Source organism: Geotrypetes seraphini, chromosome 11, assembly GCF_902459505.1.
Source record: "Geotrypetes seraphini chromosome 11, aGeoSer1.1, whole genome shotgun sequence".
Classification (NCBI taxonomy): domain Eukaryota; kingdom Metazoa; phylum Chordata; class Amphibia; order Gymnophiona; family Dermophiidae; genus Geotrypetes; species Geotrypetes seraphini.
In genome coordinates this window covers 76,203,567-76,220,137 of record NC_047094.1, presented here as the reverse complement: position 1 = coordinate 76,220,137, position 16,571 = coordinate 76,203,567, and the positions used below count along the sequence as shown (strand labels likewise).

Sequence of the window (16,571 nt, the reverse complement as noted above, 5' to 3'; positions counted from 1 at the left end):
TATTTTCTGATTCTAAATCCTCTGTGTTCATCCCACGCTTCTTTGAACTCAGTCACAGTTTTACTCTCCACCACCTCTATCGGGAGCGCATTCCAGGCATCCACCACCCTCTCCGTAAAGTAGAATTTCCTAACATTGCCTTTGAATCTACCACCCCTCAACCTCAAATTATGTCCTCTGGTTTTACATGCACTTTAGTTTATTAAATACATTTACACTTACACTTTTTTCCATATTTTATAGTTAATTAATTGAATTTTTCACATTTTAAAGTTTTTTAGGTATATGTACTTTAAGCACTTTAAAAAGTTTTCCAATGTTATAAGTTTATTGGAATTTTAAAAAATTTAAAAATAACATAAATCCAGCACATTTAGATGAATGAACCATTTAGGTCTCTTCAACAAACTATTTCATTTATTTATTTTAAAAAAAATCACATATTACAACAACAAAGTTATTTATGCTAATAATAGTCAATGAAAAATTAGTGATAATACTTTTAGTGAATAAAATCAAGTAAAGTAAAAAATTTTGGGGGGTAGGGGGTGGTGGACATAGATGATTATAACAATATACAAGACAGGAACTTGTAATGGTATACATCATAAGAGGTTCCAAAGACTGAAGTCTGTATAATTTATGATATGTCCATCACTGTTTTTCTTTAAATACTCAACAGGGATTGTGACTTAATATTAACATCTTCATGAATATATATACATCTTCTAGAAATTATTGATCCAAATCTATTTTGCTAGATGCTATTATGGCCCTGATGTAGTTTTTAGCATTGTTAGAGTTGATTGTTTAATCATTCCATTTATTTATTGAATTATCTTCCCTTTCATCTCTTTTTGTTAACAATTACTTGATTTTCAGGGATGATATATACTTAAGGCCTTACTACATATTATCTGAATGGTTTTCCTTGGCATACATTTGTGTACACATTCCATGTAGCCGCTGTTCAATTTCAGTACCTGTTTTTGCAGATCTGTTTTTACGGATCTGGTCTGCATCTGAGTGTCTCTTTTTATCATTACTCAACAGGACAGGTTATTGCATAAGTTTGCTTTGGGGAGGTGTCCCTGAGCCTTTGCTGGAACATGTTTCCTCTCCATTATGGACCCTGTGAGTTTCTCTGGCTGCATCTGTGTAGCAGTTTTCACTTTCACGGCGGCTGTCTTATCAGTTTTCATTTACTCCTATGAGCCTAGCCTCTCTGAGTTCTCTTCATGTGGAGGCTTTATCCACTTAATCTTTTCACCCTCAGACTCTGTTTTCTTTTGAGAGTCTATGTGGGATCTTAGGCAGTCCTTCCTCTTTTTTTTTATTTTTTATAATTCTTTATTCATTTTTAAAACTTTCATCAAGTGTACAACAATCATAATAAACACTATTAATCAGAGCACTTGCATATCTTATTATAATCTAAACATACAAATGTAACCCTCTCCCCACCCTCCCTCAAAGCCCTTCATTCATAATAAGAAACCTATATTTGTATCCCTCCCCCCTCCCAATACTATATGGGTATAACTAATAGAAAAATGGCATTTAATCATGACAAAAAAACATTAATGGCTCCCAAATTTTAATAAAATTATTATAATTTCCATTTTGTATCGCTATTGATTTTCCATTCTATATATGTGACATAATGAATTCCACCAAAAATTAAAATTCAACCTAGTATGATTTTTCCAATTATTAGTAATATGTTGGATGGCAACTCCAGTCATGATCATTAAAAGTTTATTATTACACGATGATATCTGACTCTTTTTTTCTCATATACATTCCAAATATCACAGTATCATAAGATAATGCTACATGGTTTTCCAATAAACAATTTATTTGATCCCAGATTGAGTTCCAAAAGGCTAAGATATGGGGATAGTAGAATAAAAGATGATCCAAAGTCCCTACTTCCAATTTACAATGCCAGCACCTATTGGACAAGGAACTATTTAATTTTTGTAATCTAACTGGGGTCCAAAAAGCTCTATGCAACAAAATAAACCAAGTTTGTCTCATAGACGCCGACATTGTACATCTCATTCTCCAAGACCAAATTTGTGGCCATTGAGATGCTGAAATCTGATGCTTAATCTCAATGCTCCAAATATCCCTCAGACCATTTTTAGGTTTTTTTGTTAAACCAAATTACTACCATTGTGCGGCCTGGTGACCCAGAAAGTCCGCCTGAAAACATAAGAATTCCAAACTGGACTGAGTATTAAGATTTTTCCATTTAGGGAACCCTGCCTGAATGGCCTGCTTCAATTGCAACCAGCAAAAACATTGTGATTTATGAAGCCCAAATTTATGTTGCAATTGTGTAAAATCCAGCAGTTTACCATTAGAGATGACATCATTTAAATTTCTAATTCCTGCAATTATCCAATGTTTCCAGACGATCTTGAAACCGCCAATTTGAATCTTGGAGTTTAGCCATATGGATTGATGCGCATACATGAACATTAGATCTATCAGCCCAAAGACTGAACTAATCAAGGACTGGCTGATAAAAGATAATTTAAGCTGCCTCTTCCTAACCGAAACCTGGCTCACCTCCGACTCAGACCCACACATTACTGAATTCTGCCCCAACGGATACAAACTAGAGCTAGTATGCTTAAGGATAAAGTAGTATATTAGTTGTGTTGATAAAAATTTATAAACATTAGAGGCTCTGGTAGAAACCCGTTTACAAAGTATGTATTCTTCCCAATTAATATTTCCAAATTAATAAAGTCTTTTTGCTTATTTTTAAATGGGTTTCTACCAGAGCCTTTAATTCAGTAGCATAATTAAATGAAATAACTATTTCTGTAGTTTATAGGGACAGGCGGGGACGTAGGGGATTCCTCGCGGGGACGGGTGGGGACGGAGGGGATTCCTCGCGGGGACGGGTGGGGACGGAGGGATTCCTCGCGGGGACGGGTGGGAGTCCTCACGGGGACGGGTGGGGACGGGTGGGACTTTGGCGGGGACGGGTGGGATTTCTGTCCCCGCGCAATTCTCTAATCTATAGATACGGCAAAAGCCGGTTCATTCATATTTTTAGTTAAATTTAATGTGTGAAACACCAATCTAGTGTTACTAGAAGAATGTCTATTTGCAATGAATCCAGTTTGGTGTACATCAATTATGAAAGAGAGAGCCTTAGCCAATCTCAAGGCCAAAATTTTAGCTAATAATTTTCCATCCACATTAATTAAAGATATCGGCCTGTAGTTTGAAACTAAAGTGGGATCTTTATTTGGCTTTGGCAAAACAATAGTCAAAGATTCTGCCTTAGTACCTGTAATACAACCCTTATTTAGTTGAAACTGATAAAAATTTAATAAATGGGGTAGTAAAGAATTTTGAAATGTTTTATAAAATTCCACTGTGAAACCATCCCCACCTGGAGCGGATCCAACTCTAAGAGACTTCAACGCTGTTTCTAATTCTTTTAATGATATAGGCTCATCTAAACTTCTTTTCATATGATCAGGAAGTTTTGGATCCTCTAATAAATTTAAAAAATCCACACCTTTTTGAACTTTATCATCATACGACTTGGAAGAATACAAATCTTTATAAAAATTAAGAAATTTATTTAAAATATTATTAATCTGAGTATGTGTATTTCCTTTTTCATCTTTTATTGCAATTATTTTTACTCTTCTTTTTTTTACTTTAAGATAATTTGCAAGTAGTCTTCCCGCCTTATTAGAACTTCCATAATACAAAGTTTGCTGGGAAAACAAATCTTTCCTCGCCAATATTGAAGAAATCTCATTATATTTCCCTTTTATCTTTAAAAGAGCTTGTAAAGTATCTTGCTGCCATTTATCAACTAATTTAGATTCCAAACATTTAATTTCATTTTCCAAATCAGTAAATTGTTTAGCAAATTGTTTCCTTATATGTGCTGAATATGAAATAATATAACCTCTCATAGTAGCTTTAAAAGCGTCCCATAATATTTCGGTACTCAGTAGTATTAATTTGGAAAAACTCAGATACTTTTACCTTAAACTCTTAAAGAAAAGCTGAATCCGCAACCAATGTATTATCAAATCTCCAAATTGATCTATTTAAATCCTGTTTATCCAACCTACATTTGATCCAAACCCCTCCATGGTCCGACAAAATAATTGGATCAGTGGAAGCATGTATCACCTGTTGTACTAATGAGTTTGAAACCAAAACATAATCAATTCTTGAAAAAGATTTATGAACTTGAGAAAAAAAAGAAAATTCCTGATCATTGAAATGAAGTATTCGCCATATATCTTTTAAATCACAAGATTGCACCAAATTCTCTAGCCCTAAAGATTTTATATTCTTACTTGGTTTTTTATCCAAAAAAGGATCCATTACAGCATTAAAATCTCCAGCTACAACTAAATTAGAAGCAGCCAGTGGGAGTAATAGTTGTTGTAAGTTTTTGAAGTAATCATTTTGGTTCGAATTAGGGGCGTAAACATTAAACAAAGTCAAGGTATTATTTCCCATTCTCATTTCTACATTAATCCACCTACCTAAGGGATCAAAATCTATCAATTGAAAGGAAGCAGAACAATTACTACTTATTAAAATGGCAACTCCCGCTTTTTTCCTAATTGCAGGGGCAAAAAAAACAATGCTTAATCCAATCCCCTTCGAGTTTCTTTGTCTCTTGGATGTAATATATATCAGCTTTTTGTTTCTTTAGGAATGTAAGCATTTTTTTCCTTTTTACTGGATGATTGAGGCCATTAACGGTAAGTTAAAAAATTTTAATCTCCATTATATATAATATTTATTAAAAATATTTCCTCAATTTTGAAAAATAAGAAGAAAATTAAAATATGATTATACGCCATTTTCCATATCATTTCATCATGAGCAAAACACCTCCCCCAATTATCATTATACCCTTTACAAATACCCATCCAACCCTTCCCCACCCTACATAATGACATAAATAACTTGGAACCACATATTTAAAATCAGATAAATTGAGATAAAACCCCAACAGACCTCAATTATAAATCAATTTAGCAATATATTAATCATATAACATATATATCTTATCATTAATATAATCCATAACCTTAGATAAATACCATTTACCTTAATAATTTAACCCCAAATACATACCTAATTATTCAATTTCATTATCAAATAAAATATATAATATTTGAACAATCAATCTATAAATATATATTAATATTCATTTTTATAGTCCTGTATAATCCATAAATTAACCAATTACAAAGCCATTGAAATTAGTACTGATTAATTGAAATGAATGAATAATAAATTATAATTTTCATAAATAACATTCAATTCATCCCAATCATATTTAAACTCTTAATAACCAGACATAAATAGTATTGACACTAATCAATGAAATATATACTTATTCAAAACCACAAGAAATTTAAATAATATAAATATATTCACTTAATAGACTAACACATACCCTAGGAAATTATTTAGTCACACATAAAGAACCTACTCATTGACACATAAATATACAATTAAGCAGATACAAATACATCAGCATACAGTCAATTCATTTCTCACAGATCCACAACTAATTAAATTTAAATAACTATGACATTAATAATAAAAATTTCAATTTAAATGACTAAATAATGTATAAATTATATTAATATATGATTACATAGCTAAATTTCATATATATTAATCATCTTCAATCCCTGTAAAATACAATATAAACTACATGTTCTACCCCAACTTAAAGAATAAGTTAAAGAATAAGTTCATAGTAATGCCCATAACAAAAGAACATAAAATTTATATGAATCCAATAGAAAGAAAACTCATATATTTAAAATAAATTATTCCTACTTAAAGAACCTTCTCCTGGAGACCCCAAAATACATAGATATATATTCCAAATATTCAGTAAAAAACATTTCATATTATTTTTATTTATTTATTTTTTTTTCCTTTTAAAAATTAAATAAGAGAACTTCATATAATATTTAAACAAAAACCATTAAATCTCCTTCCTTCAAATAAGCCTTAAACCCGCATAAAATTAGCGCTCTACCAACGTGTAATCACAGCAGTCATTTTGTAGAGAGCTCTGAAATTCCAATAATGTTCCAGGATACCAACATCAGAATGATCAGGAATTAGGACAGGAACCAGTGGTTAGCTCCACCTATTATACGCACCCATTCCTGACTCAAAAAGAAAAGAGATAACCTTTTGAAGTCGATGATTTCAATATAAATCGTCAGCGTTGATGAGAGCACGAAAAGGCTCTAAATGATGCAGATTAAAAGGTTCCTAATCATCACTGGGGGCAGAGCATGCTCCCACACCAACCCTATATGAAGAGAGGCGGCTACATACAATAATGCATTCTGCCTAAATTGCCAATATCAGTGAGAGCAAAGGTTCTGTCTATTACAACTATTGAGTTATGGAAATACTGGAGGGGTGAGGGAAAGAGGTGGTGAGCTATAGTAGACAGTAAAAAATGAAATTGATGAGAAGGTAGTAAGAACGTAATCTAGATGGATGCAGAAAATAAATTGAAAAGGAAAATAAGGGAAGAAAGGGATTGCAGAAGAGAGGTGTGGGAGAGGGAAGGAGAGGAGAGAGATGCCAGACCAATGGGGGTGAAAGGAGATATGGAAGGGGGAGGCATACAGTTTCTGGAAGGGGCATAGAAGGAGAGAAGATGCCATAAGGGGCAGAGAGATGGCAGATAGTGGATGGAAAGAAGAGATTAACAAGATGAGGAAAGCAGAAACCAGAGAAGACAAAGGTAGAACAAAAATTTTCTGTTTATTTATTGCTTTAGGAGACATATCACTGTTTCTGTGGTGTTGCATTGTATGCAGAGTCCAGCTTCTTGCTGGTTCAATTTAAGGGGAAGCTCCGGTGGATGATGTTGGGGGGGGGGGGGGGGCGGAGCTACCTCTCACCACTGCCCCTTGCTCTCTCCTGCCTTCTCCTACTCCTTCCCCTCTTCTCTCCTCTCTTGTTCGCTTTCTCCTTTTCTCTCCTCTCCTGCTCGACTGCCCAAGCTAAGCACCGTTGGCCCCCTTCTCTTTTAAGGGGAAGCTCCGGTGGATGACTTTGGGGGGTGGGGTGGGCGGAGCTACCTCTCGCCACTGCCTCTTGCTCTCTCCTGCCATCTCCTCCTTCTTTCCCTCCTCTCCTGTTCGCCTTCTTCTCCTTTTCTCTTCTCTCCTGCTCGTCTGCCCAAGTCTAATCTTTCCTTATACCTGCTAATTTTCTATGGTTCCCATCAAGATCAGTCTAGATTCTTGCTGCTAAAAAAAAAAGTACAGGAAAGGAGTAATGAGACTTATTAAAATTAGGACTGCACATTTAACGCTTTAATAATTCAATTTAAGCATTAAATGTTTAACGTGTTAACAATTTTAACACATGACTCCTTTACCTATGCCCTGATGCTGCCCACCATAGTCCAGTGTATTCCTTCTCTCTTACCTTTCATAACCTGCCAGCAGTGCTAGTCCACCAGCCTCTCTAGTTCCTGCTACTCCAGAACAGAACAGGTTTGTAACTTCCTATTCTGGTATAGCAGGGACTGAAGAGACCGTGAGATACTGGAGCCAGCTAGTCTGCCAGCAGTGCTCTGCTTTAATTGCTAGCACTGCCGGTGAGCTATGAAGGGAGGAAGAAGAGGGAGAGATCTGACTTGATCAAGGAAAGAGACTCGATCATGGAGGGGGGAGGGGGTAAGCACTAGAGAATGACACGGGGGAAAAAATCTGTCCCCGTCACCGCCCCATCCCCGTCCCACCATCCTCTGCACCGCTCCGTCACCGCCATTCCCTTCACCGCCCCGTCACCGTCACCGCCATCCCTTTCACTGCCTCGTCACCGCCACTGCCATCCCATTCACCGCCCCATCACCGTCCCCGCAGCATCCATATAAGCTTTAGTACTGTAATATTTAGCTTATTCCTTTCTTATAAATCAAAGTTCCTGCTGCTGAACTAGAGAAAGAGATGTTCAGCTGGCAGGTCTTTGTTTATAAATTTTTATCAACACAACTAATATACTACTTTATCCTAAAGCAAAAAATAAATAAATAAATATAATTTTTTTTCTACCTTTGTTGTCTGGTTTCTGCTTTCCACATCTTCTCATTCAATTCCTTCCATCCACTGTGTGTCTTCTCTCTGCGTCTTCCATTTGCTGTTACTGTGCCTCTCCCTTCACCCTCCCCCAATTGGTCTAGCACCCATCTTCTTCCCTCCGCTCCCCCATAGTCTGGCATCTGTCTTCTTCCCTTCCAGCATCTTCTCCCCACTCTGTCTTCCACATTTCCCTTCAGGGTCTGTTCTTCTCTACCCTCTTTCAATGTCTGTTCTATTCCTTTCCACCACCACCCTTCCCTCCCTCCTTTACAATCTGTTCCTTTCTACCACCCTCCAGCTCCTCTCGCGTGGCCTATCTATCTACCTCCCTCCTTCTTATTTTCGTGACACGTTACAATGTAATTTGTGCAAGCCGCTGGAACCTGCGAGCTCTGTCCCTGTCCCATTCCCACAAACTATCTCGCTTCTGTGTTCCTATTTTCCCCATTTCTAATATCTCTCCTATGTATCTGCTATTGCCCCCCCCCGTATCCATATACCATCCCCATGGCATGTCCCCTTTATGTCTCTGTCCCTATACCCCATGCACATAATTTCCCCTCTTTCTGTTACCTTCCTCTGTCCAGATTTCCCCTATCTTCCATACCAGCGTGTCTCTTCTTTTCAACCCCATCTAGCTTCTTTTCCTCTTCCCCCCCCCCCTGCTTCCAGCATCTGGCTCACCTGCCTGTCTTCCCCTTTCTTTCCTGCTGTGGGTTTCTTTCTTTCCCTCTTCATCCCCTTGGCCCAGAATTTTTTTTCCTTTCACTCCCTCCTTCCTAGTATGAGCCGGGAACAAACGCGATCTCACGGTCTAGCAGCCCCCACCTACCCGATCGCAGCGTTTAGCCAGCTCCCTCCCTCCACCTCACCTTACATTCTGAGTTTGCCGGCTTCCTTTTTCCCCAAGCCGCACGCGTTTAATAAGATGCGCACGCGTGGCTGCGCGAGTCCATCAAGCTTCTCCTCTCCTGCAACTTCCTGTTTCCGGTTGCGTCAGAGGAGAAGCTTGATGGACTCGCGCAGCCGCGCGTGCACGGCTTTTTGAACGCGTGTGGCTCAGGAAAATGGAAGCCGGCAAACTCAGAATTTAAGGTGAGTAGAGGGAGGGAGCTGGCTAAACGCTACGGGCGGGCGGTGGCTGCGGGGACTGCGCGATCCTAAATGCCTCACTGCGGAGACAAGACCATTCACCGCTCCATGGGCGATTATTTTTCATTCCCTGTTCCGGCGGGTTACCCGTGGCTAAACGCGGCTAGCCGCGGGTAACCGCCACCCTGTCATTCTCTAGTAAGCACCACAAGGCTGGCTAATGCGGGCAGAGACTCGCAATAAACAGCAGCAGCCAGCATTGGAGCACATGTGTAGACATTCCTGGTCAATGACATAGCAAGGGTGAGTTGGGGGAGGCGCGGACCGCATGGGGCACCATCTTCACGGGGAGTACTGGTGCCTCTCCCCCTTCTGCGTACCTCTTTAAATGTTTGTGAAGGATGGCTATAGGGCAAGATGTAAAGAGGAGAAAAAAGAGTGAATAGGCAAAGCACAGTAAAGTAGAGCCAGAGATGCGGAACGAGATGATTAGAAAGATAAAATCACCAGCCAACAAAGATAAGATAAAAGATTTTAGTTATAGTTTAGTAAGGGATGTAATGGGACAATTGAAATGTCAGTTTTGAGAATTTACGTCGCTATTTATATATTGTACTATACAGGAGGAAATATGAGAGATGCTTTATGCAATTAATTACATGATTAAAAATTTTAATCACAATTGTGAAATTTACATTTTTAATCAATGTACAGCCCTAATTAAAATATTTTTATACCGCATCTAATATTCTGAGCAGTGTACAATAAACACATAAACTTAATGAGAAGTTGTCATTTTTTTCTTTAGTTTTTCCTCTTTGAATTCGTTTCCTTTTTAGATATTGCTTAATGTTGCAATGAGGGGTGTTTTGTGAAGGGACATCTTGAACGTTGCCATACTGTTTTACTTTGTTGTCTAAATACTGAGAATGGGTTGCACACTGCCCTCAGGATAGAACACACAAACTAGTATTCTCTATTTCAACCTGCTGGTGGATGGACATTGGACATTAACCCATTGATCCTGGACTGGGTCTGGTGGAACTAAAGAAAAGAAAATAACAGGTAAGACTTGATTTCTCTATTTTGTTACCTTACTGTGTGTACTGAAGCTAGTAATTGTTCATTTCTCTTGCCAGCTATGATTAGCTGCTTGTTTATGAAGGGAAGTAGGATGATTATGCTGCTACTACCTAAGGCAGATGTTCTCAAATCCAGCCCTTGAGGGCCACAACCTAACCTGGTTTTCTGGATTTCTGTAATTTACAATGCAAATAGATTTTGTACATATTAATTGTGGAAATCCTGAAAGCCGGGCTAGGTTGTGGCCCTCAAGGACTGGATTTGAGGTCCCTTGACCTAATGCAGGGGTAGGCAATTCCAGTCCTTGAGAGCCGGAGCCAGGTCAGGTCAGGTTTTCAAGATATCCACAATAAATATGCATCTCAAGGAGGCAGTGCATGCAAATCCATCTCATACATATTCATTGTGGATATCCTGAAAACCTGACCTGGCTCTGGCTCTCGAGGACCAGAATTGCCTACCCCTGACCTAAGGAATATAATGCCCAATTCAGTTTGAGTTACAGTAGATGGGAATGTTGCATCCAATTTAAAGTCCCAATGTTTGCAAGCAATGCGATTACAGTGGTGTAAGCAATCCCATATGCAGCTGATGTTTAATTTAGCCACTAGTTTGAGAGTTTCCAGAATTAGGCTTCCCAGCAGTCTAGCTTCTTGGCATGTTGACCACCATTATGATTTTTCCAACACATGATTTCTGGCTTTTGTCCTTTGGTCAGTAAGATATCAGTCTTGTTTTTCACCTTTCAGGATTCGGTGCGATTGCTGGCAGTGGAGGCTTGTGTGAATATTGCTCAGCTCCTGCCACAGGAGGACCTAGAGGCTCTGGTAATGCCTACATTGCGTCAGGCCTCAGAGGACAAGTCCTGGCGTGTGCGCTACATGGTGGCAGACAAATTCACTGAGGTCAGTGTCCTGGCATAGAGATATTTTGTCATGTCCCGAATGACATCCTATCTTGTGTACCATTTCTCAGATGTTTCTATGTAAAAAGGGGAAAAAAACAAACAAATTATTGTTGCTTTAATTTTGGAGCAGTTATGCTCTGAGAAATCTTCATTCCCTTCTATCCCCTGATTCATGGGCTTTCCCATGTAGCTCCTCAGATACTTGACACTGCAATATAAGATAGACATTTTGAGGCATGCATTTATTTCATTCTTATAGATCAGGCATGTCTAAATTCGAACAGATTGTGATCTACTTTTCTGGCCAAAAGTGCCGGTGATCTACCACCATGAAAATTAAGTTTCAAATTAGTTTCAAATTAAATTTTAACCCATTAAAGTTGGAGGATTTCCCCTCCCCCATTCCCCCCCCCTATTTTAATGAACCATCTGTCATTTACTTGGATGTGATCAGCTGTTAACCAAAAACAAAACAGAGAGACGAACATCCAGTAAGAACTGCGAGGAGAAATGGAAAGTACATTTTTTCTTAGTTTTATTGAGTAATAACTTTCTTTAACTGTCTTAATAATCTTTAACTTTTATTGAGTAATTTATGTTAAATTGAGGTCTAGTATTGATCCAGGCCAATCTTGCACAATCTTTAATATTTCACACTTGCTCATTAGTGAGACATCTGAGCCTGCATTTCATCCACCAGCTTTTTGAAGTTGGATGAATATTGCTTGAGGGCCAGTCTCGGAATCCTGGAGATGTTCATCTGTCATCAAGTTTATTTAAAATTTCTTATACTGCTCAATCAGACTTCTGAGCAATGTACAATAAAAATACAGCTTTCATCATATAAAATAGGGGTGAACATTTGACAAATAGAATCTACATAATAAATTTCAGACAATGACAGACAGAAACAAGTAGAAAAAGGGGAGGAACTACAATATTTAAAAAAAGAGAACAATTAAAAAAACGACAGGGAGGGGAAGGATGTTGCCATCTGCAGTCAACATGTGTTTAGCCCTTACAAGGGCAATTAGGTATCAAATGCGTCTTGAAACAGAAATGTTTTTAGCTTTATTTTAAAATTAAACAGATACTTCTTCACAAATCTAATTAGGAATAGAATTCCAAAGCGATGGCGCAGTCACTGCAAAGTTATTTGATCTTATCGTGTTAATATGCTTTAGAGATGGGACTACAAGAAGGTTTTGTGTCATAGAACGAAGAGTTTTAGGTGGACAGTGAGGAATTAGTAAGCTATTGATAAACTCTGGTTGGTTACTTTGGCGTGTCTTGAATGTAAGTAATAGAATTTTATAACCCTGTGTCATGTTGAAACGTGTACTCTGTCATTTTCAGATGGGAAAATACAGATTCACACAAATAAGTTGAACCGAAAAAGGAGTGTACAGCTTCACTGCATCTTCTCAAGTTGGGAAATTTGTCTCTAGATACTAACTTCCAAAACGATTCTTGCTCAGCATGGATCTTGAGAAAAATATCATTTTTAAGGGTTAATATTTTGTTTTCAAGAGATGGCTTGTTCAATGAGTAATTTTTACTAATAGCAGCTGCAGTTTCTTTAATGTCCACATCTACTTTGGGTATGTCAAGTACTCCACAACTGTTCCAATTTTTTGGAAGTCACAGAATCTATTTTAAATTCCTGGATAACAGAACAGATTTCTGTCACATACTTCTCATTCTGAAAAACAAAATTTGGATATTGCCCCAGATGGCTCTGCGTATTAGGAAAATGATCAAAAGTGTTGTTTGCAAGGTCAGTCATCATTAGCTCAAATTTGCTCTTGTAGGATGAAACTGTACTCATCATCTTGTAGTTCAAGGTTCATATCACTTAGTTCGGCTGTAAAATCAGTGAGAAATGTTAGATCACATAACCACTCCTCATCTTCCACCTCTGCTTGGTCATTTCCCCTCTTCTTCAAAAAATTTATTTCATTCAGTGAATCACGAAATCTTTGCAGAAATTTGTGCCTACTTAGCCACCTTACATCTGTGTGCAAAATACCGTATTTTCACGCAAATAACACGCACCCGTATAAAACGCGCACACGTGTATAGCGCGCAGAAATCACGATGATAAGCACAAAAACTTTGGTATAACGCGCTCACGATTATACCGCGCATGCTGCCCGACTCTCCGTTCACCCCCCTGACTTCCGTGCACTGCCCCGCCTCTCCGTGCGCTGTCCCGACTCTCCGTTCACCCCCCCCTGACTTCCGTGCACTGCCCCGCCTCTCCGTGCGCTGTCCCGACTCTCCGTTCACCCCCCCTGACTTCCGTGCACTGCCCTGAATTTCCGTGCGCTGTCCCGACTCTCCGTTCACCCCCCCTGACTTCCGTGCACTGCCCCGCCTCTCCGTGCGCTGTCCCGACTCTCCGTTCACCCCCCCTGACTTCCGTGCACTGCCCCGCCTCTCCGTGCGCTGTCCCGACTCTCCGTTCACCCCCCCCCCCGACGTCCGATTCATCCCCCCCCCCCCGGCAGGACCATTCGCACCCCCTCCCCGAAGGACCGCCGACTCCCCGACAATATCGGGCCAGGAGGGAGCCCAAACCCTCCTGGCCACGGCGACCCCCTAACCCCACCCCGCACTACATTACGGGCAGGAGGGATCCCAGGCCCTCCTGCCCTCGACGCAAACCCCCCTCCCCCCCAACGACCGTCCCCCCCCCCCAAGAACCTCCGACCGCCCCCCCAGCCGACCCGCGACCCCCCTGGCGACCCCCACGACCCCCCCACCCCCCTTCCCCGTACCTTTGGAAGTTGGCCGGACAGACGGGAGCCAAACCCGCCTGTCCGGCAGGCAGCCAACGAAGGAATGAGGCCGGATTGGCCCATCCGTCCTAAAGCTCCGCCTACTGGTGGGGCCTAAGGCGCGTGGGCCAATCAGAATAGGCCCTGGAGCCTTAGGTCCCACCTGGGGGCGCGGCCTGAGGCACATGGTCGGGTTGGGCCCATGTGCCTCAGGCCGCGCCCCCAGGTGGGACCTAAGGCTCCAGGGCCTATTCTGATTGGCCCACGCGCCTTAGGCCCCACCAGTAGGCGGAGCTTTAGGACGGATGGGCCAATCCGGCCTCATTCCTTCGTTGGCTGCCTGCCGGACAGGCGGGTTTGGCTCCCGTCTGTCCGGCCAACTTCCAAAGGTACGGGGAAGGGGGGTGGGGGGGTCGTGGGGGTCGGCCAGGGGGGTCGCGGGTCGGCTGGGGGGGCGGTCGGAGGTTCTTGGGGGGGGGACGGTCATTGGGGGGAGGGGGGTTTGCGTCGAGGGCAGGAGGGCCTGGGATCCCTCCTGCCCGTAATGTAGTGCAGGGTGGGGTTAGGGGGTCGCCGTGGCCAGGAGGGTTTGGGCTCCCTTCTGGCCCGATATTGTCGGGAAGTCGGCGGTCCTTCGGGGTGCGAGTGGTCCTGCCGGGGGGGGGGATGTATCGGACGTCGGGGAGTCGGCCGGGCAAGAGGGCTTGGGCTCCCTCTTGCTCCGATCGTGGATGCGGGTGCGGGTGGGAGCGCGTGCGAGTGGTCGTTCGGGGTGGGGGTGCGAGTGGTCCTGCTGGGGGGGTGAATCGGGCGTCGGGCGGGGTGGGAACTATGTTTGAAAACTTTCGTATACCGCGCTCACGCATATAACGCGCGAGGGGTATGCGCGGTAGGTAAAAACGCGTATAACGCGCGCGTTATATGCGTGAAAATACGGTAATTTCCGCTGACCCTTCATCAAGAGTAAGATTGAAAAGCTGTCTTTGAAGTTATCTTCCACGAACTGAATTTACGATTTTGAAAGTGATGTCCATGACAGTCTTTGTATTGAGTCTCTTGCTTGCCAAAACTTGCTGGTGAATGATGCAATGGTAAGAAAGGAAATCTGGGAAGTCGTTAATGCTGTTTACAGAGGGCTATGAAACCCTTAACCTCACCTCAGTAGTGATGGACAAGTCTATGCAATGGAAGATTATACTTTGTCACAAAAGAAAGGGAAAAAAAAGGAATATTTCCTGACTGATAGTTCTCCCTTTTAAAGAAATCATTCCATTTAGTTCTTCCTTAACACTGAAGTCTTCAAAAACCATCCGGATAAAGACTAGTAACTGAGCTATGTCTGTAGATTCATATAGTTGGAGTGAGAAAGCAACACAATTTGAAACATGAGGATGTTTCAAATTGTGTTGCTTTCTCACTCCAACTATATGTTGGAGGCAACAAATGTTCAGTTGTGTCTACACGCATCTTTTCTATTCGCCATATGACGGTGTTTCTTGACAAATGTACATCTTGAATAGCAGCTATGATCTCTTATTTTTAAATCCTTCAAAAAGATTGTCAGCTGCTTCAAGAAAACAATCTTTTACAAATTCCCTTTCAGTGATAGGTTTGTATTACTTTGCGATCAGGTTGCTGACCTTAAAGGATGCTATGGTTGCATTGACTGAATATGACCTTGGCTATGCCATCAACTGTTGCTGAGTAGCCAATTTCAATTTAAGCTCTTTGATTTTCAGTTTACGAATTTCACTTTTGGGTGGAAAATCAACATCAAACTTATTGCTAGGCAGAGCCTTATAATGTTCCTGATTACCCTTTTTGGGTAAGGATACTGGGGTGTTACAAATTAGACACCAACGCTTGTCTTTTACCATGATGTTGAAGTACCATATTTTCATGCATATAATGCGCATACGTGTATAACACGCATAAGCATATTGCGCGCGAGTCCAAACCATTTGTGTAAAAAAATTTTTTTATATAGCACGCACATGCATATACCGCGCATGCTGCTATAACCTCCTCCCGCCACTCCCGCTTACTCCCTCTTCTGGCCTGTGAACCGGCATCCTCCCCCCCCCGCTCGCGTCACCCCCCTCCCCCGTGATCCTACATCCCCACCCCAGCACTGCAAAGACATCGGTCGCTTACCCGATTGGGCACCGGCACCAGTACCAATGCACAGGACATGCCAGTGCCCGAAGATCCTCCCTCGTTGGGCTGGGCTGGGCTGGGTGGTGCAAGGGAGATCCTCCCTCTTCCCTGTGCCAGGCTGGACTGGGCTTTGAGCATTTGCGCATGCTTAAAGGCTTCTGGTCTCGCTCTCTCTGAGATTCTGAATCTGAGAATCTCGGAAAGAGCGAGACCAGAAGGCTTTGAGCATGCTCAAAGCCCAGTCCAGCCCGGCATAGGGAAGAGGGAGGATCTCCCTCGCACCGCCCAGCCCAGCCCAGCCCAACGAGGGAGGATCTTCGGGCACTGGCACTGGCACGTCCTGTGCATTGGTGCTGGTGCCGATGCCCAATCGGGTAAGCGACCGATGTCTTTGCGGTGCTGGGGGGGATGCGGGGG

At 41.5% G+C, this 16,571-nt stretch overlaps 1 protein-coding gene across 2 annotated transcripts in view; it reads left to right on the top strand.

Annotated features, from left to right (window-relative positions):
- LOC117369139 (serine/threonine-protein phosphatase 2A 65 kDa regulatory subunit A alpha isoform) overlaps nt 1-16,571 on the top strand; it is a 204,379-nt gene that overhangs the window by 74,197 nt on the left and 113,611 nt on the right. For both annotated transcript variants that reach the window (XM_033963184.1, XM_033963185.1), the window contains one exon: nt 11,060-11,215. In XM_033963184.1, coding sequence (XP_033819075.1) covers nt 11,060-11,215 — 156 coding nt within the window. The remainder of the gene's footprint in view (nt 1-11,059; nt 11,216-16,571) is intronic.